Source organism: Natator depressus, chromosome 1 (genome assembly GCF_965152275.1).
Source record: "Natator depressus isolate rNatDep1 chromosome 1, rNatDep2.hap1, whole genome shotgun sequence".
In the NCBI taxonomy this organism is placed as follows: Eukaryota; Metazoa; Chordata; order Testudines; family Cheloniidae; genus Natator; species Natator depressus.
The window spans coordinates 208,172,829-208,200,591 of NC_134234.1; the positions used below are offsets into that span (position 1 = coordinate 208,172,829).

At 49.5% G+C, this 27,763-nt stretch overlaps 2 protein-coding genes and 1 non-coding gene across 12 annotated transcripts; all 3 read left to right on the forward strand.

The window, feature by feature from the left end:
- The first annotated feature begins 4,040 nt into the window (after positions 1–4,040).
- On the forward strand, positions 4,041–5,971 carry C1H12orf57 (chromosome 1 C12orf57 homolog). 6 transcript variants are annotated; one of them, XM_074934347.1, is made up of 3 exons: positions 4,041–4,186; positions 5,199–5,375; positions 5,681–5,971. In XM_074934347.1, exons 2-3 carry the CDS (start codon positions 5,252–5,254, stop codon positions 5,827–5,829), a joined length of 273 nt encoding a protein of 90 aa, XP_074790448.1. In that variant the 5' UTR covers positions 4,041–4,186; positions 5,199–5,251; the 3' UTR covers positions 5,830–5,971. The 6 variants fall into 6 exon arrangements, with proteins under 6 accessions (XP_074790448.1, XP_074790441.1, XP_074790434.1 ...); XM_074934340.1 differs by having other exon boundaries at positions 4,142–4,283; XM_074934333.1 differs by having other exon boundaries at positions 4,184–4,301.
- On the forward strand, positions 4,216–4,276 carry LOC141981144 (U7 small nuclear RNA). The gene has a single exon (XR_012637686.1). It is a non-coding gene; the product is annotated as a U7 small nuclear RNA (small nuclear RNA).
- A 30-nt stretch (positions 5,972–6,001) lies between the features above and the next one.
- Positions 6,002–27,576, forward strand: PTPN6 (protein tyrosine phosphatase non-receptor type 6). Of its 5 annotated transcripts, none has more exons than XM_074934240.1 (17): positions 6,002–6,129; positions 7,991–8,094; positions 13,350–13,472; positions 13,796–13,990; positions 17,632–17,854; positions 18,978–19,094; positions 19,219–19,332; positions 19,734–19,830; positions 20,286–20,365; positions 20,478–20,627; positions 20,794–20,925; positions 21,395–21,549; positions 25,274–25,341; positions 25,957–26,108; positions 26,330–26,427; positions 26,584–26,720; positions 27,096–27,576. In XM_074934240.1, the coding sequence occupies exons 2-16, from the start codon at positions 8,081–8,083 to the stop codon at positions 26,705–26,707; spliced, it is 1,842 nt and encodes a 613-aa protein (XP_074790341.1). In that variant the 5' UTR covers positions 6,002–6,129; positions 7,991–8,080; the 3' UTR covers positions 26,708–26,720; positions 27,096–27,576. The 5 variants fall into 5 exon arrangements, with proteins under 5 accessions (XP_074790341.1, XP_074790331.1, XP_074790360.1 ...); XM_074934230.1 differs by lacking the exon at positions 6,002–6,129 and adding an exon at positions 7,608–7,741; XM_074934259.1 differs by lacking the exon at positions 6,002–6,129 and adding an exon at positions 7,609–7,741 and having other exon boundaries at positions 13,801–13,990.
- Positions 27,577–27,763: the final 187 nt, after the last annotated feature.

Sequence of the window (27,763 nt, forward strand, 5' to 3'; positions counted from 1 at the left end):
ATGATGAACAACACTGCCCCTAACAGCAGAAAACCCCCTTTACGCCAACCTGCTTGCCAGGAGATGGGGCAATATATGAAGAGTCGCACCTCCTGGAGCACAGTAGCCCATAACACCAAATTGGGGGTGGAGAGAAAGTGCTCCCTAACATGAGGTTGGGGTACTGGCAGATGCAGTGTGTCTGGGGTATGAGCAGTACAGTAGAACCTCAGACTTGCGAACACCTCAGGAATGGAGGTTGTTCGCTATGAACAAAACACTATGGTTCTTTCAAAAATTTACAACTCAGCATTGTCTAAATGCAGCTTTGAAACTTTACCATGAAGAAGAAAAATGCTGCTTTTAACTATCTTAGTATAAATGAAATAAGCACAGAAACAGTTTCCTTCCTTGTCAAAGCTTTTTTTTTTTTAACTTTCCCTTTATTTTTAGTAGCGTATTTTTAACACAGTACTGTACTTGCTTTTTTTGGGGTGGGGGAAGGGGGCGTCTCTGACTCTGCTGCTGCTTGATTGCATATTTCCGGTTCCAAATGAGGTGTGTGATTGACCGGTCAGTTGTAATTCTGAGATTCTACTGTACTTTCTGCAACCCAGCACCCCCTAATGCCAACCTGGGTTATGGAGGAGATGGGCATGTCCAGGAGCTGAGAGGCAGTACCTCCACACCTCAATGCTAGACATTGCTGTGAGTTTGCAGAGCACTGGTGCAAATAGAAATCATTTCTTGCACTCATGGGAGGGACAAAGAGAGGGCACGTGACCTCCCCACTTGACCCTCTATGTGACTCCGCCCTGGCCCCAGCCCGGGGCCCCCATGCTCTTCCCATCCACTTCGACAGCCCCCTTGTCTAAAATTTTACAACAGATGCAGTTGTAAAATGATGCTTTGGGCCCCTCGTGCCACCTGTACTTCCAGATGTCATTGAGGATCCAGGAGCACCCCAAATTGAAAACTTCTTAAAACTTCTTAAATGAAAGAAGGATAGGAAGGACAATCACCCCTACTTTCCCTTAACATACTATCAGTGCCTCCCTTATGTCCAAAGTAAGCTTTCCCCAAACTAAGCTTCTGCCCCGTTACCTTTCTCTAAGTATTGCTCTCCACCAGGCGTTAGGAAAGCATCTGGGTTTGATGGAAAAGAAGCATAGAACTGCGTGTGTGCCATGTACATCTTGATAGAACTCCAACCCAAATTGTTTTATTATTTTCCTCAGCATGACATACAGGAGAGGCAATCAAAATCAGCCTGGCAGAACATGCATGTGAACTGCCTCTGGACAAATAAGCAATTGATTAAAATCACATTCACTGATCTCTTGGGGCCAAATCCTGTTCCCATTGAGATCAAAAGGAGTTTTGCTATGGAGTTCAATGGGAACAGGATTTGACATTTGGAAAGGAAAGAACAAAACCACTCAAGCAAAGCCTACATTGCTTATACCACAGGTATCAAAGGCTGCTGGATCATGTGAGAAAGCAGACATCTGATCTTTGTTCATTGCAAGGGAGAAATCAGCAATCAATGAGGCTAGAACAGTCTCTGTACTATATCCAACGCATAAATCCATCTGCAAAGGATCAAGGAAATATGAAGGCTCCAGATTACCTTAAAGTCCTCAGTCCCTTGGTCAGAATGCTCCCATGAGTATATTTTCATAGTCCAGAGGCTGGAGCAGGAAAGAGACTGGAGCAGGAAAAAGGCAAAGTGAATATGTTTTCAGGCCAGGGCCTTTTAGCTTCTGCCAAGTGCCAAGTAAAGGGAAATCTGTTCTTACTGTGAAAGATGGTGTTTGGAGTCACATGGGCAGGTTACATGTCCATCACCCCCATCCATATTCTAGTTAGAACATTCATAAAAAGTCCATTAAGTGTAGACAGGTGTTTTCCAGGGTCCATTGTGAGCTGTGTTCCTTAATGGGCCATTCAACTTGACTTGTCCCTTCATGTGCTGGCTAAATATCTTGTGAGCATTACCACAGGAGCAAACATGTAGTAAACATAGCTAATATTCATAACTTCAGATACCAAGATGAATTCACCTACATGACTATTCCCAAAAGAGATTCTGAAAAATCACACCACGTACCTGAGACCATATGTTCCAGCGCCATGCCCCACTGGAGTTTTGTTATCTCTTATGTAACAACAGAGATGGAGCCAGTGACATGACTCTCTTTACTAAAAGGGTAAGGTTAATTTTTAGCTATTCAGGTGTGACTGCACCTTTAGTCAGTGAGGGCATACTGGCTGGCACACATTCAGGTTAATGGGCTTCAGTGTTCCTTTGCAGTTTACTTTTTAATGTTCATAGACCTGGTATGTGCTGAGGTGATTTAAAGCATAACACAGATTTTTAGGTTTGCAAATCTGTGAACCTCTGCCTCTTTGAGATTTTATTATTATTAATTATTATTATTATTTTGCTGGTCATAATGGGGGAGGGTATCCTCCCCACCTTCTGCTCATGAGGTTATGTATGTGTCTTGTAGCACTCTTCTGAAGACCAGTTGGAAGGATTTTTTTTTCAGTAAGTATGGACTGATTCTTTTCTCTTAGAAGGCATGTAATTTTTTTGAGGTTCACACTGATTAACACAGAAAACAATTGGGGCTGTTACACTTTCTTCAAATTCCATAGAAAATTAAGTTCAGCTATATTTTCCAGTACAGTGATGAAATGGGTGTTTGTATATACAAGCATCAACATGCTTAACTACTCACTTTCCCCAAAAATATGGAGTATTTCAGTCTGTTTATATGGAATATGGGAGTTGGGTGAGGAGCCATTTCAGCGTATGTATGACTTATTAAAAGACAATTTTTAAGTAGAACTGTATCCTAAACTGCATTATGATATTGTACCTAAACATTGCATTTCAATGGGAGATTCAACTTCCTTTATAGGAACAGAACAGACTCCTGAAACTCTTATCACAAAAGTGGTCCATAGACATGCAAATAGTCCCATTGTCTTCAATGGGATTGATCAAATGATTAAGGGTTTACAGAATTAGGTTCCAAATTTGTAAACTGTTCTAGATGAAACTGACAATGCCTGAGCTGTCAGATTGGAAGGAGTGTCATTCAAATAAAGGTGGGCAGATGTGTGATCAGTCTTAACCCAGTTGCTAAGATGAAGGACATATTTTCAGCAAAATTCTTGGCAGATTCCTGAGGTAGCTGGTTTAAGGTCATCAGTTTCCGGCATTATAATCTTCACTTATAGTTCTCTCACCCACAAAGCTGGAAAATGAGGCATTTGTTTTCTTTGTTTTGCTGCTCCAGTTCCATTCAGCAAAATGCATGTTAGATTAGTTTGGCTGCAAAGAAGAATTCTATGTACACTGGGGACAACACCTACTCCTGTCAGGCTGCAGAACTGGGCTGACATCAGAACCCGAACAGCCTCTGATCAGTGCAAGCAGAGGCATACCTCTAATGATTTGGACTTGATGTAATGCAGTATGAATGGCATGGATAATTCAGACCAATGGGGAGAAACAGAATCAAAAACACTGTTTAAACACCTTCCCTCCCGGACCCCACCATCTTGAGGACTCCTGACCAATTTAACAGCACAATACATTTACTAACAGACTTAAAGTCTTTGTCTAAATGTGTTAGCAGATGCATTGTGCTGTTAAAGCCATTTAAAAAATGACTGCCCTCCCTAGCTGTGTTCGCCTCCTTTAGGGAGCGCAGCCCCAACTCTTTCAGGTACCCCATAGCCCCTAAAAATCTCTTGCCTGTACTGCCTACTCGGAGAGCACCACCCGACTTACACTACTGGTGCAGCAATAAATTCGCTAAAGGCAGCGCACTCCTGTGCACATACCAGGGCTCTATCACTTCTCCCAGTCTCCCTTCTAGTCTGAAAACCAGCGTCGGGTGCCTGCGGCTGTGCCAGACAACTACTTCCTCCCTCCCCTTTCCTCTACGTTTCTGCCTTTCTTCTCCTTCTCCACGCTATTGCTGCCGGGGGCGTGACTTTTCGTTTACACCAATAGGAAACCACATCATCTACATATAGCTCATTTCTTCAAAAGCCCTATTTTGCAGGGCTCAAAATAGGAACCGCGTGGCATTGGGGGCCCCGACATCTGTGTGGGCGTTGTCCAGAGCCGCCAAGAGGGTTGCGTGCCTGGCTTGCAAGTCACCCTCAGCAATAGCGCTCTGCGGCCGGGGTGGGGACCCGCGCTCGGACGGGCTCCTGTAGTGATTTCAGCTCTTTTAGTATTTGTCCAGCAGGTTTCCTGTTCCGCCAGGAAGCCTCTATAGCTGGTGAATGTCAGAGTGGGGGTGAGACCAGCTGTGCTCTGGGGCACTTGGCGTGGAGTGTTGCACGATCTTCCGTGCGGGCCCGCGGGGGCTTCGGGTCGGGCGGTCCCTGGCTACGAGGGTGGGACTGAGCGGCCCGGGCTCGGTGGGGTGCGCGCCTGCGCGCGGGGTCAGGTGGGGCGCCGTACACGGCCAATAGTGGGGGCTGCTGCGGGAGGGGGGATTGCGGGGCGTTTGGCATTGGGTGGCGGCGGGAGTAGGTGTGGGCCGCTGTGCAGAGACGGCCTTTCCGCGGGGCCGTAGGAGAGGTGCAGCGGGACCAATTCTCCCCCCCGCCCCCAGTCTCCAGCGGCGTCTCCTCGAGGTCCCTCCCCCGCAGCCGTGATTCCTCCCAGCCGCTAGACGTCAGGATGCGGGCAGGCTCGCTCTCCTGCCGAGGCAACTTCCCCCGCCTGGCAGAACCTATGGGCCTGGCTGGGGCCTGCTGCGCCGCCAGGGCGCGGTGATATGAGCGCCCCTGCCCAGCCTGCAGCGCCCCATGGCTACTCCGGCCCAGCCCCCGCCGAGCTCGCTGGGCGCTGAGCAGGTCAAAGGTGAGGGCGGGGGGGGCCGGCGGATAGCGGCGTCCCCCCGTCCCCCTCCGAAACTTCTCTCGGCCCCCAGCGAAACGCGGCAGCAGCGCGGAGCCGCGTGCTGCGCGATACCCAGCGTCTCTCCCATTGCACAGAGGGGAAGCGCCCGCCATGGCCGGCGGAGCGGGAGCACCGCCCCTCTCCCCCCCGCCATCCTTAACCCACTCCCATGGCCAGGAGCGGGCCCGACTCCTCAGCTCCCCTGGCAGAGAGGGCTCCAGCGCCCCTGGGGAGGGGGGCTTGGGCGCCGCGGCGGGCTTTCACTGCTGTGCCTGTCTGTCCCTAGTGGTTCTCGCCGAGGTCATCAAGGCCTTCGGCTCCCCAGAGAATGCCCAGCGCATGGAGGAGGCCCGGGATAATGCCTGCAATGACATGGGCAAGATGCTGCAGTTCCTGCTGCCCGTGGCCACCCAGATCCAGCAGGATGTGATCAAAGCCTATGGCTTCAGTAATGATGGAGAAGGTAGGTTTGCCCTGGTTGGGAGGGCAGGGCAGAGCTGGGCTGTGGCAGGTTTCCCTTTCCTCCCTTTGTGTTTGAGGGTCCCTTCTGGGGCAGGGAGCACACAGCCACGTGGGTCTAGGGGAATGGGCAATGCAAGCAAAATCTCAGTTTAGCTGTTGGTTCCATGCACAGGATTCTCCACCTACAGCTGCAGCTCCTTTGTCTGGCCACAGGATGGTATCCTTGGTAAACCTACCATCTGTGGAATCTTGTCACCAGTTAGATTTGTTCTGAGTTGTTTTCTTTCTTCCCCTTCTCTCTCTTAGGGGTCCTGAAATTTGCCAGACTGATAAAATCTTATGAGTCCCAGGATCCAGAGATTGCAAACATGTCCGGGAAGCTAAAAGCCATGTTCCTGCCTCCAATGACACTGCCCCCACATGGGGCTGGGACAGGGGGTGTGGCTGCCTCCTGAAACTGGAATCCTCTGCTGGCCTTCCTGGTCGAGGTTGCATGACACTCAGTGTGTGAGAGTTTTCGGCTAGCTGTATTCCAGGACTGCTCTCCACCATTATCATCAGTGTGCTGCAACTGGTCAGAAGAGCCAACCTGCTTCCTGGAAGCTCTGCAGCAACTGGCTTCTTTGTGCATCTTTGGTTTTTGTGCTTGTGAATAAAAGCTGCTTTGAAAATGTCCCCCTGTGTTTCTGAGTGAGTCTTTGTCCAGTCTGGATCCTAGTGCTGCTTCCTGGGAAAGAGGGCACTCCCTACTGAATGTAAGGCAGAAGAGAGTTCTGGTTATCTCCTCCCCTACTGGTAATCCTGTAATCCTTGTGGCTCTGCCTTGAGGAGACCACCTTGCATGAGATAAATTTGAGAAAATCATGATCCCCAATACCACACATCTTAGGTCTGGAAGTAGAAGGCTTGAAACCAGTTAACATTTCTAAACATCCAATCTTATAGGCCCAGCAGGGAGTGCTGTAGGCTGGCACTGAGAGGCAGCAGAGTGAAGGGGGTTCAGAACTGGAACAGCAGGCATGTAGGTGTGGGGCTACACGTATATCTCTCAACCTGCCAAGACCCAAGCATCGGATGCAATGATTCTGTCTAGTTTAGGAAAATAGGTTGTGTTTAAAAATGTGATAGCAGAGATGATTTAACTAACACGTGTTTACACACTAGTTTAGGTGTGTTTAACACTGTTAGCAGGATCCTAGGGTTGACCACCACAAGGTAACATGTTTTTAAAGGTGTTAAACTGTGTCTTCTTAAAAGATAGTGTTTAACAATGTATAAGTTAAAAGATGTTGGCTAAAGTATTCTTAAACACAATTTATTCTCCTAGTCTAGACAGGGCCAATGTGTGACAAAGACCCAAAATGAGGGGCACAATATATTATTGATGCAGGAAATTTAAGAAGCTGCACAATTCTTGAGTGTAAAGGCCTCTATAACTCAGGGTTGGTCTACAGTAGAAAATTAGATTGACCCAGCTACATCGCTCAGGGATGTGAAACCCCTGACTGATGTAGTTAAGCTGACCCAAGTCCCTGTGTAGGCAGCACTAGATGGATGGAAGAATTCTTCCATTACCCTAGGTACCACCTGTCAGGGAGATGGATTTACTGCAGTAATAGGAGAACCCCTCCCATGGCTGTAGTAAGGGTCCACACTGAAGCAGCACAGTGACATTTTAAGTGTAGACCTCCAGGTGCTTTCTTGGATTTAGAGGCTGATAAAAGGGACGTGTGGTGGGAGAAATAGCTAGACCTGTAGCATTTAAAGTATAGACATAGCCTCAGCCTCATGATTCTGCATTTCTGATGTCATTAATTTTCAACAATAAAAGTGAGGGAACACCACATTTGTGGAGAATGTAGGTACTCTGGGATTTGAATGAGGGGCATTTGACTGATGTGACTGCAGGGCAGGAATGAAGGCCAATGGCAGAGCTGTGTGGGAACCCCAGGACTGGAATAGGAGATGAGCTGCAGGACAAGACTGAGGGGCATTGACAGAGCTGTGTGGGGAGCCCAGGACTGGAAGGGCCGGGAGCTGTGGCTCAGGTGGCAGCTTCCAGGTTGACCAAGTTTTATTTGCTTTTGCGTTCTCTGTGATTCTATTACCAGTCCTCCAGTGAGGGCGTAGACTTAGTGGGGCGGAGGCAGGGAGAATAGGCAGTTCCTCCCTTGCTCACCTGCCCACCCCCTCGGGTTGGGTGTCCCCTCCCCCACCAGCCTATCTATTTATTAACTTCGGCTCAGGGAGAGATTTGCAAGTGGTGAGACAGAAGCCCTTTGTCCTGGGCCCGGTTGCCTGATCTCAGGCTTCTTCCTTCTCCCTCTGCCCCATGTTGGGGGGGAAATATTAGGGCTGGAGAGAGAGGTAAGTGGCATTCAGAGCCTTAATGACTGGATTAGACGCACGAGTCAGGGGACTCTTACCAGCCCTGATCTAGGAATGTCAGGTCTGTTAACCATCTTGTCCCAGGCCCCATAAAATTAGCCATGCTTTCCCCCTGGGTGCTACCCCCACTCCATGGGTCTGTAACAATCTTCAGTCCTGCACCCCCTTCCCAGGAAATTCTTCCTGTCTCCTTGGTATCTTCAGTATTGTTTATCTCCTTTTTACTAGGATCCCCTGGCTGAGAGCTGCAGTACTCCATCCCCTTGAGCCTCTCTTATTCCTTCCTTCTCAGTGGGGATCCCTGTGGCTGGGGACCTGATGCCATCCTGTGGGTGAGTGTATTTCTCCAGGGGGTTTCTTGGCTTTAGGGTCTGATCAAAGGTGGGAGAAATAGATAAGTGAGAGGCAGACATGGGGAAAGTGAAGACCCTAGAGGGAGTGGGCAAGGAGGCTATAAGGGAGCAGGAGTGATGGGATTCAGCAGGGCTGTATTGGGAGGTCAGTACTGCTCACCCTAGCAAAAGTAAAGGCTTATTTGCACTCAAGCACAGATGGGGAAGGGACTGGCCCATGTCCCATGGCAAGTCAAAGGCCGAGCCATGAATAGAACCCCTGAGGCCAGGCCTCTCCCCACTCTAAACCACTAGCCCTGCTCCCCTTCTGGAGCTGGGAATTGAACCCAGGAGTTCTGACACTCACCAGAAGTGTTTCTTATGCAGATTCCAGCAGACAGCACTGCAGGATGGCACCTTCAGAAAGCTTCCTATACCGCCAAAAGGGCTGGCAGCTGAATTGTTTTGAAATGGCCACTGAAATTCTGAATTCTGCAGAAGGGTCTGGATTCCACAGTCTCACAAGAGTCATGGAGCCCAGCATACTGGGGGCCCCTCTCCACCGTGGCTTGAGCCACTTGTCCCTGACTGACATCTAAGCCATGGTCAGTACCCAAGGAATTGAAGTCCTTAGCACTGTAGAATTGTCAGTGAGAATGGAATGAGGACCTTTAATGAGGTCTCTCCTTTCCCTCCCTGCCCCCATGCCCATGGTACAAGAACACAGGGGCATAGCTCCAATGCTTATTCTTCCCGTCTGTCTTCCACACTCTCTTTTCTCCTCTGGAGGAGGGACCAGGCAGAGCATTAACATAGCAACTGCCAGATCTGGTCTGTCTAGTCCAGTCTCCTGTCTCTGACAGTGGCCACAGCCAATTACTTCAGATGAATGTGAAGAAAAGCCATTGGTTTATTGTGCAATAACTTGTTTCCAGGAGAAGTTCCTTCCTTAGTTAGTGGTTGGGTTACGTTCGGAAGCAGGAGACATACTATCCTTCTGTTTTTTCTTATCTAATGTAAATGTGGATGTTCTTGTTATCCATCTAAATGTCCAATCTTTTTATGAGTCCTGCTAAGCCCATGGTATCAGAGAGACAAGGTGGGCAAGGTAGTATCTTTTATTGGACCAACTTCTGTTGCTGAGGGAGGCAAGCTTTTGAGCCACACAGAGTGCTTCTTCAGGGCCTCACCAACAGAAGTTGGTCCAATAAAAGATAACTACTTCACCTGCCTTGTCGCTCTAATATCCTGGGACTGACATGGCTACAACTACACTGCATACAAGCCCTTGGTATGGCAGTTTGCAGCGCTGAATTCCACAGACTAATAACACGTATTTAAAAAAACAAATTCCTTGTTGATACATTTTTACATTACATTACATTAGCTGCCTTTCAATGTCACTGACAGTCCCCTTGCTCATATGTTATGAGAAACAGTGCATAGGAGTGCCTGATTCACCTTCACTATCCAAGTCGGTGGTATTATTAGGCAGACAGCATAGTCAGGTGGAGTCAGGAGACCTGGTTTCTGTTCCAGGCTCTGTCACTGACTTGCTAAGTTTCCATGAGCAAGTCACTTTCCTCTCTGTGCCTCTTCACCTCTCACTCTTTGGCCTGGTTTACCCTTAAAAATTAGCTCAACCTAGCTATGTTGCTCAGGCAGGGGTGTGAACATTTTTTCACCCTGGGCACCGTAGTTAGGTTGTAAGCCCCAGAATAGACATGGCTAGGTTGAGGGAAGGATTCTTCTGTTCACCTATTTACTGCTCTTAGGCCTGGTCAACTTAATTTCCAAGTGTAGGTATAACTATGTTGCTCAGGGGTGTAAAAAATCCACCCGCTTGAGCGATACAGTTAAACCAACCTAATCTCCAGTGTAGACAGTGCTAGGTCCCCCAGAGAATTCTCCCGTCAACCTAGCTACCGCCTCTCTGGGAGGTGGAGTACGTATGCTGACAGGACAGCTACCTCCTGTCGGCATAGGTAGTGTCTTCGCTGAAGCGCTACAGAGGCTCAGCTGCACCACTGCTGCATTTTAAGACAGATGAATTTACTACATTGACAAAAAAAATCCTTCTGTCACTGTAGGAAGTGACAGCTGCAGCCTTTGTTTTGTCTATTTAGACTGTAGGCTCTTTGAGGCAGAGGCTATCTCTGTGTCTAATATGAATGCATTGCCTAGCACAATGCAGACAGTCTCCAGTTGCTGCCCTACCGCTACCGTCCTGTATAACTTTCTTGTCCCAGTCCCAGTCTTTCCAGACCTGAGAGAGGGTAACAAGAGATGAGCACAGTGTTCCAGGTGAGGACATCCCACTGATTGGTGCAACAACATTGGGATAGCTCCAGTAATTCTTCTCCATGCCACTGCTCTGCATCTTAAAGCCTTGTTGGATTCTTTGATGGCTACTGCCCGTTAAGCAAACGTTTCATTGAACCTCCACAAGGACACCCAGGTTCCAGTTAATTTAGAATCCAATAAGATGTAGGATGACAGAATTTCACCTCTCACCCCATGCTACTTGCTTTTCTTAGCAGCCTCTTGTGAGGGCCTTTAATAAAGGTTTTTTGAAAGCTACGTCAGCCAGTTTTCCTTAATCCACTATTTTATTGATAAATTCAAGGAATTATAATAGATGTTCCTTTGCAGAAGCTGTGATGCTTGTCCCTGTTTGTTATGTTCACACAGAGGGTTGGTTTATAATGCTACTTTTAATCATCATTTCAGCCAATTTTCCTGGTACATAAGTAAGACTCTCTAGTCTATAATTCCCATGGTCACTCTTAGTGCCTTTTTTCAAGGATTGGTACATTTGCTATCCTCCAGTATAGTTGCTGATTTTAATGAGAGTGCATATTCTTGTTAGCAGCTCATCTGGTGAGTTTTATTTTTGCCCAAGTGCCTATTGCTGTTTAACTCCTTATTCTGATACCCTTGTGACAATCAGAATTTATCTCTGTGATCTAAACCTGCCCCTGCTACAGTGGAGCTGTAATTTCTGCCTACTCTTTACTGGACAGTGATGCTTTTGAATCATTGACATCTCTAACAAGATGTCTTTGTCTAACCTGAGTGCTCCTTAGCACCTATTGGCTGCTGCCCAGTCCTAGTTGAAACAGTTCCCTAAACTTTATTATTTTTCTGAGCCGGTAATCTAGTTCTACCTTGACTAAGTTGCTGACCATTCTTTGTATAAATTCTCTCCCTCCCCGTGCCCCCCATCAAATTCCTGTGCCTGTTAAATGTAAATCCGTCTTCTTAACATTAGTTTTGTAGCCATATGTTGAGATTCTGAAGTTCCCCTGACCTAACTGGTCTTTTGTATGGAACTGGAAGCGTTTCAGAGCTGCAAAGCCCCTGGAACTAAGCATTCTTTCTAGCAATCTAAATTTAGCTTCCAGGACTTCTCTCCTACACTTCCCCGTGTCATCAGTTTCAGAGTGTACCACAGGCTCCTCCTTAGCCACCACTAGTAGTCTGTCTAGATGTGTAGGATCTGCCACCTTTGTAGCTGAACAGTTCTTATAGTCACCAGTTATCAATAGTCTAATGATCAAATCTCCACAAAACACTCAGCCTGTGTATATCTCACATCTGTATCCCCATCTCCTGGAGCACCCTTCTTGTGGTGAGGAGGAAGGACCAGCCTCCTCTATCTCTGTTGGAAGATGGATCCCATCTCTTTGACCCCCTAGTTCTCCACTTCTGCCCCTCAAATGGAGTTTTGGGAAAGTCAGTTCTGAAGTGGGACTGCTCTGTTACATCCCTATATGCCATAGCTATTAATATTTCTCTCTGCATCTCCAGTTCAGCTACTTTGGCCTTAATATGCTGTATGTGGACTCTGCAGGCCCCATGTTGCTTGCACCAGGTGATGCATATGCAATTTGGTTGTGTAGATATATGTGCTGCATTCTGAACAGTAACCTGGGTATCCCCAACCCTGGCTAATCCACCTATGCTCTTCATCTCTGAGGCACATCCCAAAAGGACGGTCAAGGGCAGAGAGAACAAGGAAGGATGGTCTTGTGGTTAGAGCACTGGACTGAAATTTGGGAGACCTGGGGTCAATTGCCTGGCTCTGCCGCAGTCTCTTTGGGCAAGTCACTTCATCTACCCTGTGCCTCAGTTCCCCATCTGTAAAATGGGAATAATACTTCCCTACCTTGCAAGAGTGTTGGGAGGGTACTTTCTTTCAAGCTCAGCTAGATAGTTCAGAATAGCTGAGTATAGTCTCAGCTGCTTTCCGACCTCCATGGAGTGGCTTACCTGGTGCCAACAGACATTGTGGGTTGGGACTAATTGCACCACTGCAGCTGCTGGGCCAGCATTTGCGGTCTGCATTGGCCGTGGCAGCTGTGCAGTGACCCCGTACAAGTTGCTATGATCTGCTCTGCACCATTGCAAGAAGCTTTGTGTATTTGCTGTAAGTCTGTTACTGACATGTTGGTGGGGAAGGGAGTTACAAAGCCCAAATGCGTGAGTGTAGACAGGGCCACAGACGAGGTCACCAAAGTAACCCCACTGTGGGTAGGCAGGGAACACACCAAGAATAACTGAGAAGAAAAAGGGAGGGGGGAAAAAAGCCAAAAGGAGAAGCAGAAGTTTGTGCAAAGCAGCTCAGGGCTGAGGAGCTGATGGCTCAGCGACGCTTCCTGTTCCCTGAGTTGTGCGCTATCTGAGCCACGCACTTGCCTTGCTTCTGTTTGTGCCCTGCCACAGGGAGAGAGTGAGTGAGAAGGGGAGGCAGAGTCAGAGAGAGGAAGATGGACTGAGAGAGGGGGACACTGGAGAGGTAGATGGCCAGAGTAACGCATCGGGAACTCAGCATTAGGGAGTCGAGCAGAGACAGCAGACGCTTACTTCCCTTTTCTTGCCAGCGTTAAAAGCGCCTTTCTTTACGTTTTTCAAGTTCCTTTGGTTGTAGCTACCCAGCCCCTTGGCTGCTCTCCCTCGACGATGGTGAGGTAAGAGCGGAGCTGAGAAGGTGGTGGGGGTGGGACAGGTGTTGGGGAATCATCTCACTTGCTCTGCCCCCCTCCCCCCCCAGTACAGTCCTTTTCTGGGGATGGGCTGGGATCATATCCCAGGGGTGTGTGACAGAGGACCTTCCCAGGCCATCTGTTCTATGACCCCCTCAAGGGTTGGGATCCTTTTCGGGGGACCACTCTGCTCACTGTATGAACCCCTCATAGAGATATGGCTGTATACCCTCTGTCTGACACCATTCACTCTTTTCTACTCTCCCCTAGGTGGTTCCACCGAGACCTGAGTGGACTGCAAGCTGAGGCCTTACTCAAGGGACGAGGAGTTCATGGAAGTTTCTTGGCTAGACCCAGTCGAAAGAACCAGGGAGATTTCTCCCTCTCTGTCAGGTGGGTAAGTCAGACGCCATCCTGCCACATTGTCGCCATCCCAGGGATATGTGGATGCTTTGCTCTCTGCCTCTTCCCCTGTTTACCAATACCATCCCCAGGATATATAAGAGGCTGTGTTTTCCAGCCCCATCGCTCCCTCCCTTCATCCTGCCCTCTGCCCAAAAGATACCCGAGGGGCATCATTGTCTGACCCACCCTCCATCCCTACTTCCTGGCCCCATTGCCCCTGCAACCCGTCCTGGGAAGGACTTTACTTTCCCTTCCCCTTTTCCTGACCCTCTCCTGTACTTCACCAGACTCCTCTCTGCCTCTTCCCTCAGGGTAGGTGATCAGGTGACCCACATTCGTATCCAGAACACCGGGGATTATTATGATCTCTATGGAGGGGAGAAGTTTGCCACGCTGTCTGAACTGGTGGAGTACTACACACAGCAGCAGGGTTCACTACAGGATAAAGATGGGACTGTAATAGACCTGAGATATCCACTGAATTGCTCCGATCCCACTACAGAGAGGTACGGAGTAAGCAGAGCAACTATGAGTCTTTTACTGAGGGGCTAATGCCCAAATCCACAGCCTCGCCCTACACACCTGGAGACTGAGGGGCTAATCCCATGGTATGCCCCTCTTCACCCCCCTAAACACAGTTTTGGTACGAGACTGTCTGGGACTGAAAGCATAGCCCAGCCCCAACTCCAGAACTAACTAACTATAAAATGCCCCCCTCTCCGCTCCTTTGCACGCAAGTCTGTGAAATTTCAATGCGGGCCCTGCTTATATTTGGCAACTTTGACTTCCGCTGTCTCATCGGTTTTGCTATTTAAATCTTGTTGCTAAAAGTGAAAATTGTGATGCTAGTTACAAGAAGAAGCCTCAGTCCAGTGTATGACCCAATGCCCCTCAGTCTTGCCCTGCAGCCCCCCTTGCTATTCCAGCCCTGGGCTCCCCACACAGCTCTGCCAATGCCCCTCAGTCTTGCCCTGCAGCCCCCCTGCTATTCCAGTCCTGGGCTCCCCACACAGCTCTGCCAATGCCCCTCAGTCTTGCCCTGCAGCCTCCTGCTATTCCAGGCTGGGCTCTCCACACAGCTCTGACACTGCCCCTCAGTTCTGCCCTGCAAGCCCCACTGCTATTCCAGTGCTGGGCATCCTGCTGATGGACCTCTCAGTCCATGCTATTCCAGTCCCCACTTGGTCTCCCATCCCTCCCCTATTTGCATGTGTCTTTGGCACTTTGTTCCTAAATCAAATCAGGTGGTTTCCACTGTGTTGTGCTCTCAGCCCCCTGGCGGTGGGTAGCTGTTCCACAGCGGTGCCCCTCGCCCTGGGGCAGGGTTGCGGTCCTGTGTGGGGTGCAGCACGTGTGTCCCTCAGCGTTTTCTCTGCTCCAGTCAGGGCCGTTGGCTTGGGCTGGGGCTCTGCAGCTTCCTCCCTTACTATTGCGGTTGGAAACTTCTCTCCCCCCAGCTCTTACGAAAGCTCCTTTTCTCACTCTCTCCCTGAGAGATTTTCCATCACGTGTCTTCCCTGAGCTGGGCCACAGGGGGGTTAACTATTTCCTATCTGTAGAGGGGGAGAACAGAGGCCCAGCCCTGCAGTGAGACAGGGCAAAAAGAGCCCCTTGCCCCGGCAGGAAGGGCTGCCTGCCTCCAGCCCCCTCCCCAGAACCCCAGGCTGGGAGGAGCCTGCCCTAGGTATCTGAAGACAGGCCAGCTCTTGTAAGGCATAATGAGGCTTTCTTCATTGCCAGGCCCCATTCACGTGATCAAGGTCAGGGTGAAAGAGGGTTTATATCACTGTTATGTGACAGCCAAGGTCCACAGCCATTTACTTCAGTGTTAGTGGGTGTGTAAATCACAAACTGAACCTCGATGGCTTGCTAATCACATAGCCATTTCTTGCTCTCCAAACAGCTCCCTCTGCCCCTAAGCTGACATGCAAAATGATCAGCCGGTAGCGTGTGCTTTTACTAAGTCACCACAGCCCGATGCTCAGACAAAGAAGAAATGTTGGGAATCGCTTTGGTTTGTGAGTAGTTTCATGAATCTGTTCAAGGTAGAAACAGATTGTGAAGAGTTGGAAGCCACATTACAGCAACCACTGAAGCACAGCCTGGACTTCAGAACAGGAGCATGAAATTGCCACAGCACTGATTAAATGTGAAAGAGGAGATGAGAGCTTATTGTCATGTCAAACATGCCTGGGAACAGTGGCCTCAGGAAGAGGATTTGAAGTAAAACCAAATGCTTCTGAAAGAAAATTTGACAAATTCAAATAAGAAAACACAAACAACCCCAGCTCACAACAGCTGAGGAAGTCCTTCTAGCTGGATGGTCAAGAGGAGCAGTCCAGGGACCTCCAATCTGACTGGGAGCATCAAGAGGAAATTGCTGATGATGGGACCCTGTACAGAGGATGTTGTGTCGTAATACAACACAGCATGAAGTGAGAAGTACTGATCATAATCCATGGCCTCCAGCTGGGTACTAAGAATGCAAAAGAGAGTTGGAGGTTGCCTTGTCCAGCCACACAAGAATGCTGCCACAAAGGTAATAAAATTTAAATAAGATACCTCTGTGAATAGAGGAAGCCAAATACAAAGGGACGGCGGCATCACGAGATACATGATCACCCTGGGTCTAGGGTAGATCTAGCTCTACTAGAACTAATAAGAACCTCTTACTAGTGAGCAAGTACTCAGCTTCTTAGAAGATTGAGCTGTTGCAGACCATGCTGAGTAGAAGGGAATAACCATTATGAAGCACTGAGCTCACCAGGGGATTCCAGATGTGTTAGTAGCAGAGAATGGCCCACAATTCACGAGTGGCTCATTTCTGCTCTCCGCATTAATGTATCAGTTCCGCACCGCATGCCACACCCTTATGTGCACTCAAATGCAGTCATTTAGCAGAAGTGTTGGTACAAATAGCAAAGAACTCGAGAATCAAAATTAAAAAGGGCCATGGCAGATTCACGGAATCCCTATTTAGCTTTATGAGTTTATCACAACTCACCTCACAGGCTTTCTTAGAGTCCCCGGTTCAGAGACCCATGGGCAGCAGCACACAAACCTTAGTGCCACCAGCTAATAGACTTCTTCAGCCAGAGATCAGTGACCCTGGAGTGCTTACCAAAGAGCAAGAAACTGCAATAGAAGAAAATTGACAAGAATGCTGGAGTCACCCCATTGCAAGTGGGAGAGAATGTTAATTCCAAACAGGAAGGGGCTGGAAACCTTGTCAACAGCTGCACCACTCACCGAGAGGTTGTGTCATAGCCTCTCCTGAGGGTCAGTCTTACAGGAGGAACAGAAGACATGTAGATAAACCCAAGGAGTTTCCATTGGCGCTCTGTATCTAGTGGACACGTAGAATGCTACTGAGAAGGCTTGTGCAATGGGAGAAGTAACACACGTGCCTAGTGACAATGAAAACTACCAAGAGTAGTGAACACAGACAGACCTACCTCAATGGCCAAAGAGATCACTGCCAAAGGACCTGTTCTGGGAACAGGAAGTGGCTGTGTGATCTGAAAGCCATCAAGCTTCAGAGATGACGCATGTCCAATCAGAGTCAGAATAACCTTCTCCTTTGTCAGGGGGTGCAGGTTATTTACCCAGATCAGGCAATTTAGACATCCCATCTGTGTGTGTGTGATATTAAACTGGCTGTACTGGTTGGGCATTTGTATTATGTTTCATTTGATTTTCCAAATAAAGGGGGAATTGTAACTGTAGCTACTTACATCACTGGATACTGACCCCGGCTGTGCCCTGCAGTTAGTCACTGGGTAGTGACCCCTGCTTTGTTAGCCTCACCCTGTGAGGGGACTGGGCCAGAACATACAGCTCTTAACATCTCTCCCCTCACAGCGTCTCACAGTTATTAAACCTGTCTTCCACTTAGCTTTCCTCGGGCTCCCTGCCCCTGGCTCACCTGTCCCTTCTGTCCCAGGCCCCATCCACCTTGGCGCTCCTCAGGTACTGTCCCTCCTGGCTTCGCTCAGCCACAGGCACCTTCCACTCATCTCCCCTCTAACGCTTGTTCCCTCCACTTCTTTCCCCCATCGCCATGTGCCCCAGGTCCTGTCCCTCTCTTGGCTTCCCTCTGGCCCTGCAGCCCCCTGCTCTTGTCTGACCCTGTCCCATTTTCTCCCAGGTGGTACCATGGGCATCTATCTGGCCCAGCAGCTGAGTCTCTTCTCCAGTCCAAGGCCACCCCTTGGACTTTCCTGGTACGCGAGAGCCTCAGCAAACCTGGTGACTTTGTCCTGTCTGTCCTGACTGACCAACTCAAAGCTGGGCCTGAGGCCCCACCAACTGGGGCTGCTGGCACCCCTGGGGCACGGCTTAAGGTCACCCATGTCAAGATCATGTGTGAGGTGAGAGGGATGGGGCAGGGTGCAGGGAAGGGAGCAAGCAAAGTGAGGAAAGGAAACATTTATCTGTGGCAGCTGTTTGATCTATTCTATCAACAGGAAGATATGGAAACTGCTGGAATGTTTTTGTATCCAATAATGTATATGAAATCCATGCTAAGGGCTGGGCTGCCTACTGTCGGGTTCCTTAGTCCTTGCCTGGTCTGACCAGTGGCTGTGGGGGATTGTTGATTTTGCTGCATCCAGGATGAGGGAGGAGTCTAGTGCAGACACAAGTGGCAGGAAGACCGGAAGGGAGCTTGGTAGCAATGGGAGCTCCTACATTGGAGGGAGCAGAGATGTGCAGAGCCTCAAAGGCCAGCGTAAGGTGCTGGCCTGTGAGATTGAAGGAGAGGAGAATCTGGAGACTGAACCAGGCAGTTATGCACCTGGGACAGGGAACAAAGTGTGACACGGAGGCCAAAGAGGAAGACAGCGGAGAGAAGAAAGGTCAGTTGTTTCTGGTCTCCTTGGCTCTATGGGGTTCTTCAAACTTCATAGGGAGTTCCAGAAATGAACTACTGAGCTGTGATGAGAAGCTGAGGAGCTACAAGCAGGAGAGGAGACCTTGTTGAGGTCCCTAAGCCTAACCTGATCAACCCACACATTTACAAGGTCTTCTCTCACTCCATACCATGATCCTGCTTTGAGGATGCTTTGAGCAGGGGGTTGGACTAGGTGACTTTCTGAGGTCTCTTCCAACCCTAATCTTCTATGATTCTAACATGGGTGGGTTTGGGACAGTGGAGAGTGTATGCAGGTGAATTATGGGGAAACAAAACAACTGACCTTAAACAAGAGCTGGGGGGAAGTTGACTTCTCTGGGTTTCCATGCAGCAGGACACCTAGGGTCAGCTCACCAACTTACAAGTTTGATGTCATCAGAACAAGCTCTCAGTTGTCCATCATGCCAGGAGGGTGTGACACATACCACATGAGATGCAGTGCTTCAAACTCAACAGGGCAAGACCTACCCAGGGCTTCATGTCCCAGTGTAACAATCTCCTGTGGCACCGGTTGTAAGATACACCATGGGAAGCAGTGGGTCCATTAGGGGATGTGAATAACACAGCTTTACTCTCTCCAGAATGGGAGATACACAGTCGGAGGTGCTGAGATGTTTGACAGCTTGGCAGACCTAGTGGAGCATTTCAAGAAGACTGGAATTGAGGAGGTGTCCGGATCCTATGTGTACCTGAAACAGGTAAATGGGGTCCTTGTGTCAGGAGTAGTTTTGGGGGCTTCACCCTCTGTCCCTGTCTACAGCATGTGTCCAGCTCCGTTCTATCCCTCTTGCTCACCAAACCTTTCCCTTCTTCCTTACCCAGCCCTATTATGCCACCAGAGTGAACGCAGCTGACATTGAGAACAGAGTGCATGAACTAAACAAGCAGAGCCTGGCTGAGGAAACAGCCAAGGCTGGATTCTGGGAGGAGTTTGATGTAAGTGATTGTGTTGTAACTGTCTCCATGTCCTTCTGGGAAACCCTGCTCCCAATCTCATTTTCTTTCCCTTCTCCATTAATGGATTAATCTCTATGTAATGTCATCTCTGTACCTGGCCCCTATTACCACAGAATCTGAGCGTCTCACACTCTTCAATTAATTTATCATCCCAATACCCCTGTGAGCTAGGGCAGGGTATTAGCCCCATTTTGCGGCTGGGGAACTGAGACTCAGGAAGGCTGTGCAGAGCAGGGAAGTGAACCCAGCTCTCACGAGTCTCCTAGGCTACTGCCCTAGTTACTGGACCATCTTTACTCTGTGTGCTCCCATTCCCCTCAGTGCTCCCCCCACAATCACAGCAGGTTGCTCTGCCCTAACGATTATCCTTCCCCTTTCAGAGCCTGCAGAAACAGGAGGCCAAGCACCTGTATGATCGGCATGAGGGGCAGAGACCTGAGAACAAGGGAAAGAACCGGTATAAGAACATCTTGCCCTGTGAGTCCTGCCCTCCCATCAGGAAAAGATCAAGGGGCTGCATGTTCTTGCCTGAGCGGGAAGGCTTGCCACACAGAGCCCTGCCTAAAGTTACCCCAGAGGAAGCTTCAACCTGGCTGGGGTTTATTTGCCCTCCCGTGGGGATGAGCTACAAGGGGCCCCTGACTGGGTATTTAAGGCCATAAAGGATTTAGTGAGAGACATTGCCTCCTCTGCATGGCCTCGTGGGGGTGTGTGTGCGCACATCTGTGGGCTCATTGGGTTGATCCGGCTCAGAGGGTAAGTGGGGGGCACTGGGTTATATGGGCTTCTTGGTCTGATCTAGTATGAGGGATGGTCGGGAAACAGGCTTTGATGGGCCCATTGGATTGATCTGGAGTATAGAGAGTGGGCTACATGTGGGACCAATGTCTGAATACCTCACTGTTGTGTTAACCCCTTCCTTGCCTCCCTAGTTGATCATTCTCGAGTCATCCTACAAGGCAGGGACCCAAATATCCCCGGAGCGGATTATATCAATGCCAACTACATCAAGGTGAGCCTCCAGAAATGCTGCCATGTCTTGGGGAGGGGGGGCGGGGAAAGGGGCACTGGACTCCTGGTTCCTGTAACCCCTGCCCTTCCTTTGTCCATTTGCCCCTCTGTAGAACCAGCTGATCAGCCCAGATGAATTCACCAAGACATACATCGCAAGCCAGGGCTGCTTGGATGCCACCGTCAACGACTTCTGGCAGATGGTGTGGCAGGAAAAATCACGCATCATTGTGATGACCACCCGGGAGGTGGAGAAAGGGAGGGTACGTGTCTCAGAGGGCCTGCTGCCATGTCTTACACCTCTCCGTCTCCCTTCCCCCTCCCCCCCCAGCCACTCACCACTTTACCTTTTTCTTTCTCCCTAGGGTTTTTTCTTCTCTGTTAGCCTCCTTGTTTTAGTCTTCACCTTTTCTTCTTGTTTCCTCACAGAACAAGTGCGTCCCCTACTGGCCAGAGGAGGGCAGCACGAAAGAGTATGGTCCCTATATTGTGGAGAATATTGGAGAACATGATGCCCTAGAATACAAACTCCGACAGCTCTCTCTCTCACCAGTTGACAACGTGAGTACCACGCTTCTGAGCATTAATTGTTCCTGGGACTTTAACTGTGGCTAAGCCTTCAAGGTTGGGAATCTGTAACTGTGGCATTTCAGGTAACATTAGGCAAAGGGAAATGGGACCTGTAACTTCTACCTTCCTGGTTCCAGTCTGGTCCCTGATTTGGGAGATGTGGGAGACTGGCAGGCTCGAGGATCAGGGAGTGGAGCATGGGCGGCCTTCACCTCTAGGTCCCTGTTCCAGTCCAGCCCTCCAGTCCAGCTGGAGGGCTTCATTGACCAAATATTGTTTCCCTCTCTCTGTCATTTGTTGTTTGGGAACTAAGTTGGCCTGTTCTCAGTCTGGAGGTTAGTGGGCAGAGACCCTCAGTCCCTTTGTCATGCAGGATGGGAACCTAAGGGATTGAGGGACATGGGGAGGATGGGGTGGAACTGGGCACAACCTACCATGTGTGCGTTTTGTTGCCCCCTAGTGTAAGGCTGTGCGAGAGATATGGCAGTACCAGTACCTGAGCTGGCCAGACCACGGAGTCCCCAGTGAGCCTGGAGGGGTGCTCAGCTTCCTGGACCAAATCAACCAGAAACAAGAGAGCATCCCTGAGGCTGGGCCCATAGTGGTGCATTGCAGGTGGGTGTGGGGCAGTGCCTGCTTGTTTCAATGTTCCTGCTGCTGTGCTACAGGGAGTGGGTTGGGTGACTCTACAGGGGGCAGTCTCCCCAAACGCCACACTCTGCAGGGGTCACGGTGCTGCTGGAGGTGGCCTCTGTAAATCGAACACCCTGATTGCTCACAGTCATGAAAGATCGTGTCTGTTCCCTGTGACTCTCGAGTGAATCCCTTTGTTCTGGCAAATCCCAGTGCTGGCTCTTCCATTCCACCTCCCTAGAATCATAGAATATCAGGGTTGGAAGGGACCTCAGGAGGTCATCTAGTCCAACCCCCTGCTCAAAGCAGGACCAATCCCCAACTAAATCATCCCAGCCAGGGCTTTCTCAAGCCTGACCTTAAAAACCCCTAAGGAAGGAGATTCCGCCATCTCCCTAGGTAACGCATTCCAGTGCTTCACCACCCTCCTAGTTAAAAAGTTTTTCCTAATAGCCAACCTAAACCTCCCCCACTGCAACTTGAGACCATTACTCCTTCTTCTGTCATCTGCCACCACTGAGAACAGTCTAGATCCACCCTCTTTGGAACTCTCCTTCACGTAGTTGAAAGCAGCTATCAAATCCCCCCTCATTCTTCTCTTCTGCAGACTAAACAACCCCAGTTCCCTCAGCCTCTCCTCATAACTCATGTGTTCCAGCCCCCTAATCATTTTTGTTGCCCTCCGATGGACCCTTTCCAATTTTTCCACATCCTTCTTGTAGTGTGGGGCCCAAAAGTGGACACAGTACTCCAGATGAGGCCTCACCAATGCCGAATAGAGGGGAATGATCACGTCCCTCAATCTGCTGGCAATGCTCCTACTTATATAGCTCAAAAAGCCATTAGCCTTCTTGGCAACAAGGGCACACTGTTGACTCATATCCAGCTTCTCGTCCACTGTAACCCCTAGGTCCTTATCTGCAGAACTGCTGCCTAGCCGCTCGGTCCCTAGTCTGTAGCAGTGCATGGGATTCTTCCTTCCTAAATGCAGGACTCTGCACTTGTCCTTGTTGAACCTCATCAGATTTCTTTTGGCCCAATCCTCTAATTTGTCTAGGTCCCTCTGTATCCCATCCCTACCCTCCCGCGTATCTGCCACTCCTCCCAGTTTAGTGTCACCTGCAAACTTGCTGAGGGTGCAATCATTGCCATCCTCCAGATCATTAATGAAGATACTGAACAAAACCGGCCCCAGGACTGACCCTTGGGGCACTCCGCTTGATACTGGCTGCCAACTAGACATGGAGCCATTGATTAGTACCTGTTGAGCCCGACAATCTAGCCAGCTTTCTATCCACCTTATAGTCCATTCATCCAGCCCATACTTCTTTAACTTGCTGGCCGTATCAAAAGCTTTGCTAAAGTTAAGGAATAAAACGTCCATTGCTTTCTCCTCATCCACAGAGCCAGTTATCTCATCATAGAAGGCAATTAGGTTAGTCAGGCATGACTTGCCCTTGATGAATCCATGCTGACTGTTCCTGATCACTTTCCTCTCCTCTAAGTGCATCAGAATTGATTTCTTGAGGACCTGCTCCACGATTTTTCCAGGGACTGAGGTGAGGCTGACTGGCCTGTAGTTCCCAGGATCCTCCTTCTTCCCTTTTTTAAAGATGGGCACTACAGTAGCCTTTTTCCAGTTGAACGGGACTTCCCCCGATCGCCATGAGTTTTCAAAGATAATGGCCAATGGCTCTGCAATCACATCCGCCAACTCCTTTAGCACTCTCGGATGGAACACATCCGGCCCCATGGACTTGTGCTCGTCCAGCTTTTCTAAATAATCCGGAACCACTTCTTTCTCCACAGAGGGTTGGTCACCTCCTCCCCATGCTGTGCTGCCTAGTGCAGTAGTCTGGGAGCTGGCCTTGTTTGGGAAGACAGAGGCAAAAAATGCATTGAGTACATTAGCTTTTCCACATGCCTATCACTAGGTTACCTCCCCATTCAGTAAGGGGCCCACACCACCTTCGTGTTGCTAACATACCTGTAGAAACCCTTCTTGTTACTCTTAACATCCCTTGCTAGCTGCAACTCCAAGTGTGATTTGGCCTTCCTGATTTCACTCCTGCACGCCTGAGCAATATTTTTATACTCCTCCCTGGTCATTTGTCCAATCTTCCACTTCTTGTAAGCTTCTTCTTTGTTTTTAAGATCAGTAACTGTTAAGCCAAGCTGGTCGCCTGCCATATTTACTATTCTTTCTACACATCGGGATGTTTTGTTCCTGCAACCTCAATAAGGATTCTTTAAAATGCAGTCAACTCTCCTTTCCCCCCGTTATTCTCCCAGGAGATCCTGCCCATCAGTTCCTGAGGGAGTCAACATCTGCTTTTCTGAAGTCCAGGGTTTGTATTCTGTTGCTCTCCTTTCTTCCTTGTGTCAGGATCCTGAACTCAATCATCTCATGGTCACTGCCTCCCAGGTTCCCATCTACTTTCGCTTCCCCTACTGATTCTTCCCTGTTTGTGTGCAGCAGGTCAAGAAGAGCTCTGTCCCCAGTTGGTTCCTCCAGCTCTTGCACCAGGAAATTGTCCCCTACACTTTCCAAAAACTTCCTGGATTGTCTGTGCACTGCTGTATTGCTCTCCCAGCAGATATCAGGGTGATTGAAGTCCCCCATGAGAACCAGGGCCTGTGATCTAGTAACTTCCGTTAGTTGTCGGACGAAAGCCTCGTCCACCTCATCCCCCTGGTCCGGTGGTCTATAGCAGACTCCCACCACGACATCACCCTTGTTGCTCACACTTCTAAACTTAATCTAGAGACACACGTTTTTCTGCAGTTTCATACCAGAGCTCTGAGCAGTCATACTGCTCCCTTACATACAATGGAACTCTCCCACCTTTTCTGCCCTGCCTGTCCTTCCTGAACAGTTTATATCCATCCATGACAGTACTCCAGTCATGTGAGTTATCCCACCAAGTCTCTATTATTACAATCACATCATAATTCCTTGACTGTGCTAGGACTTCCAGTTCTCCTTGCTTGTTTCCCAGGCTTCTTGCATTTGTGTATAGGCACTTAAGGTAACTTGCTGATCTTCCTGCTTTCTCAGTATGAGGCAGGAGCCCTCCACTCTTGCGCTCTCCTGCTCGTGCTTCCTCCCGGTATCCCACTTCTCCACTTAGCTCAGGGCTTTGGTCTCCTTCCCCCGGTGAACCTAATTTAAAGCCCTCCTCACTAGGTTAGCCAGCCTGCTTGCGAAGATGCTCTTCCCTCTCTTCATTATTTGGAGCCTGTCTCTGCCTAGCACTCCTCCTTCTTGGAACACCATCCCATGGTCAAAGAATCCAAAGCCTTCTCTCCGACACCACCTGCATAGCCATTTGTTGACTTCCACGATTTGATGGTCTCTACTCGGGCCTTTTCCATCCACAGGGAGGATGGACGATAACACCACTTGTGCCTCAAACTCCTTTATCCTTCTTCCCAGAGCCACGTAGTCAGCAGTGATCTGCTCAAATCCACCCCAAGATCAGGCTGGAGATCCCATTCTCCTTTTCTGTCCTAATCTCTTGAGCAGTGTTTGTGTGCTGCTGCTAAACAATGCCACGCCACACCCCAGAGGTGGCTGTATTGTAGCAGTGGGTGCAGGACAGCCTGGGAAACCCTTGGAGTTGCTGCCAGTGGCTGTAAGTTGCTGGAGGAATGTGTACGTATGGTAATGCCATCTCCTGACTTCAGCTTATGCCCTTCTGTGCAGTGCTGGGATTGGCCGCACCGGAACTATCATCGTCATCGATATGATAGTGGAGACGATCTCCACCAAGGGTAAGCTATTCCCATGCCCATGCTTTACCTGCAGGGCTCTGCCCCATGGCCAGTCTTCTCTGCCAGCTGGGTCCTAAAGGCCACTTCACTAGCTAGGAAATATCAGGCATGTGAGTGTGAGAAAGTGGTTCCCTGAATATCCCAGGGCCTTAATGGCAGGGGAAGGTGACCACACCCCTTTGACACAGATCCCACCCTTGGGACAGGGGTGCAGAGGGCTGTCACTGGGGATTGTAACTGACCCATTGGTGGAAGTCTGGCAATGCCTGCTGTCTGTCTGTCCCCGGATAGTAGTTGGATCTCTGGTGCTCTCATTTGTGGATATAACTGCCCAGTCAGTGGAGCACTAGTGTTGCCCAGGGATTGGCACTCCCACTTGGTAGACTTAGAGGCAGGCAGGCAAGGGAGGGGGAGTAGCTCGAGAGAACTGAGGGCTGAAGGTACCAGTGTCTCCTTCCACCCTGGGGAGGGGGAACCTGCTGGGACTAGGTTCCTCTAGGATTTTGTCTGGTGACCTCGCAGGCTGGGGATAGGTGTATGGTGAGGAACTCATTGCAGCAGCCTCCAGCCCATAACTGCCTCTTTGCACCCTGTCCCCCAATGCACCATCTCCAGGGCTGGATTGCGACATAGACATCCAGAAGACCATCCAGATGGTAAGGGCTCAGCGCTCAGGAATGGTGCAGACTGAGGCCCAGTATAAATTCATCTACATGGCCATCTGCCAGTTCATAGAGACCACCAAGAAGAAGCTGGATGTTATGCAGGTGAGAGTGGGGACGCCATGCACTCAGTCCCAGGAGATGCTGTGCTGCCGGAGGTGCTGTCTGTAACAGCCTGATCATGCCCCATTTCCTCATGTCCTAGCTTGGCATAAAGGGCCATGAGGCAGCTGCCCTTTGTCCCCTGCCGTGCCCCATTACCCTACACCCCAGTGCTGTGCTCTGTCCCATTCTCCAGTCCTCTCTTGTCTCGTTTTCTCATGCAGTCTCAGAAGGGGAGATCCAAAGAGTCTGAATATGGGAACATTGCGTACCCACCTGCGCTGAAGAACCAACATGCCAAGGCCTCCCGAAAGTCCTCTAAGTAAGAGCTGTGGCAAATCAGGAGTCCCCACCCTCCTGGGCGTTAGCTGTGCCCTTCCCTACTGCCCCCACCATCACCCGGCCTCCCCACCATTCTGTCGCTGCCCTCCTGGCTCTCCATGCCCTGCTCACCTCTCCAACATTCTCACTGTCACAGGCAGAAGGAGGAACCAACAGTCTATGAAAACTTAGAGAACACCAGAGGAAAGAAAGAGGAGAGAGTGCGGAAGCAGCGCTCGTCTGAGAAGGAGAAACTGAAGGGCTCGCTTAAGAAAAAATAATCTCCCACTACAGGTGCGACTGGGGTCTGGGCTGGGATCATATTCCTGGCGAGTGGGGGTCGTTCTTTTCTCTGGGTACCCCAATAAGATCTTCATGTGCAGACCCATCTGACTCTATGGCCTTCTTTATGCACATTTTTTGCCAGGATAGCTGTACTGGCAGAGCCCCCTAATTGACACAACGTAGAAGGAGTGTTTCTGTCAGGGAGTAGCACCATCCCACTGAAGGACATTTGCTGTGTCAACAGAAGCCCTCTTTTGTCAGCATCTCACATCTAGGTGGGGGTTTTGCCACACCCCCAGACCAACATAGGTATGCCAACAACTTTGTAGTGTAGACCTGCGCTCTGGCAGTACTTTTCATCTGCTGTTTTCTCTCTCTTTCCAGCTCCCCAAGACACCTTGTCCTAGGTCAAAGTGACTGGGATCACCTTGCTGTCCCTGCACACTCAGTCCAGTAGGCACGTCCGATCTGTTCTGCTTTCCAGCCTGCTGCTTTAAGATACTTTTTAACTGTCAGATAAATAATATCCTCTTTAATTTTCTCTGGCCCCTAACGGTTCAGGCTATCTCCAGCTCTGTTTGTCCTTCGCAAGCTCCTCTTATGGGAGACAGGCCCCCACAGGGGTTAACCTCAATACCAGCATAAGACTAGCTGCTCCTGCTAAGTCAGCTGTTGTTTGATGCTGGCCCTTTAAACACCTGCTGCTTAACCCCTTTCAACTCTCCCTTGATCCAAGGGAAAATTATCTCCATGCACACTGCCTGTGCCACCATCTCCTCAGCTTTGCGGGTCCACTCACCTCCTTGTGGTACTGTAAATATTCATGGATTTGACATGTTGGTTTTGCTTTCCTTTGTAATTAAACCAGGATTTTTGTCTTATTCTTTTATTCTCTCGTGTTTTCAAAGTTTTCACCAAAAATTGGGTTTTGTTTTTTAAAATACTATTTTTATTTGTTTTTGAGCCGCAGACTTAGCGCAGGGAGTGGAACAGTTGGTTTCCTTGCTTCTGCTTGGGCCTAGTGCATGAACCTGTTAGCAGGTTCTTTTCAT

Coding starts and splice junctions, on each gene's coding strand:
- C1H12orf57 (XM_074934316.1), top strand. CDS start 5,024: ATGGCCGGCGGAGCGGGAGCACCGCCCCTCTCCCCCCCGCCATCCTTA. Junction 5,376..5,680: donor CTTCAGTAATGATGGAGAAG/GTAGGTTTGCCC, acceptor TCTCTCTCTTAG/GGGTCCTGAAATTTGCCAGA.
- PTPN6 (XM_074934240.1), top strand. Junction 20,628..20,793: donor GGGAGGTGGAGAAAGGGAGG/GTACGTGTCTCA, acceptor GTTTCCTCACAG/AACAAGTGCGTCCCCTACTG. Junction 21,550..25,273: donor CCCATAGTGGTGCATTGCAG/GTGGGTGTGGGG, acceptor CCTTCTGTGCAG/TGCTGGGATTGGCCGCACCG.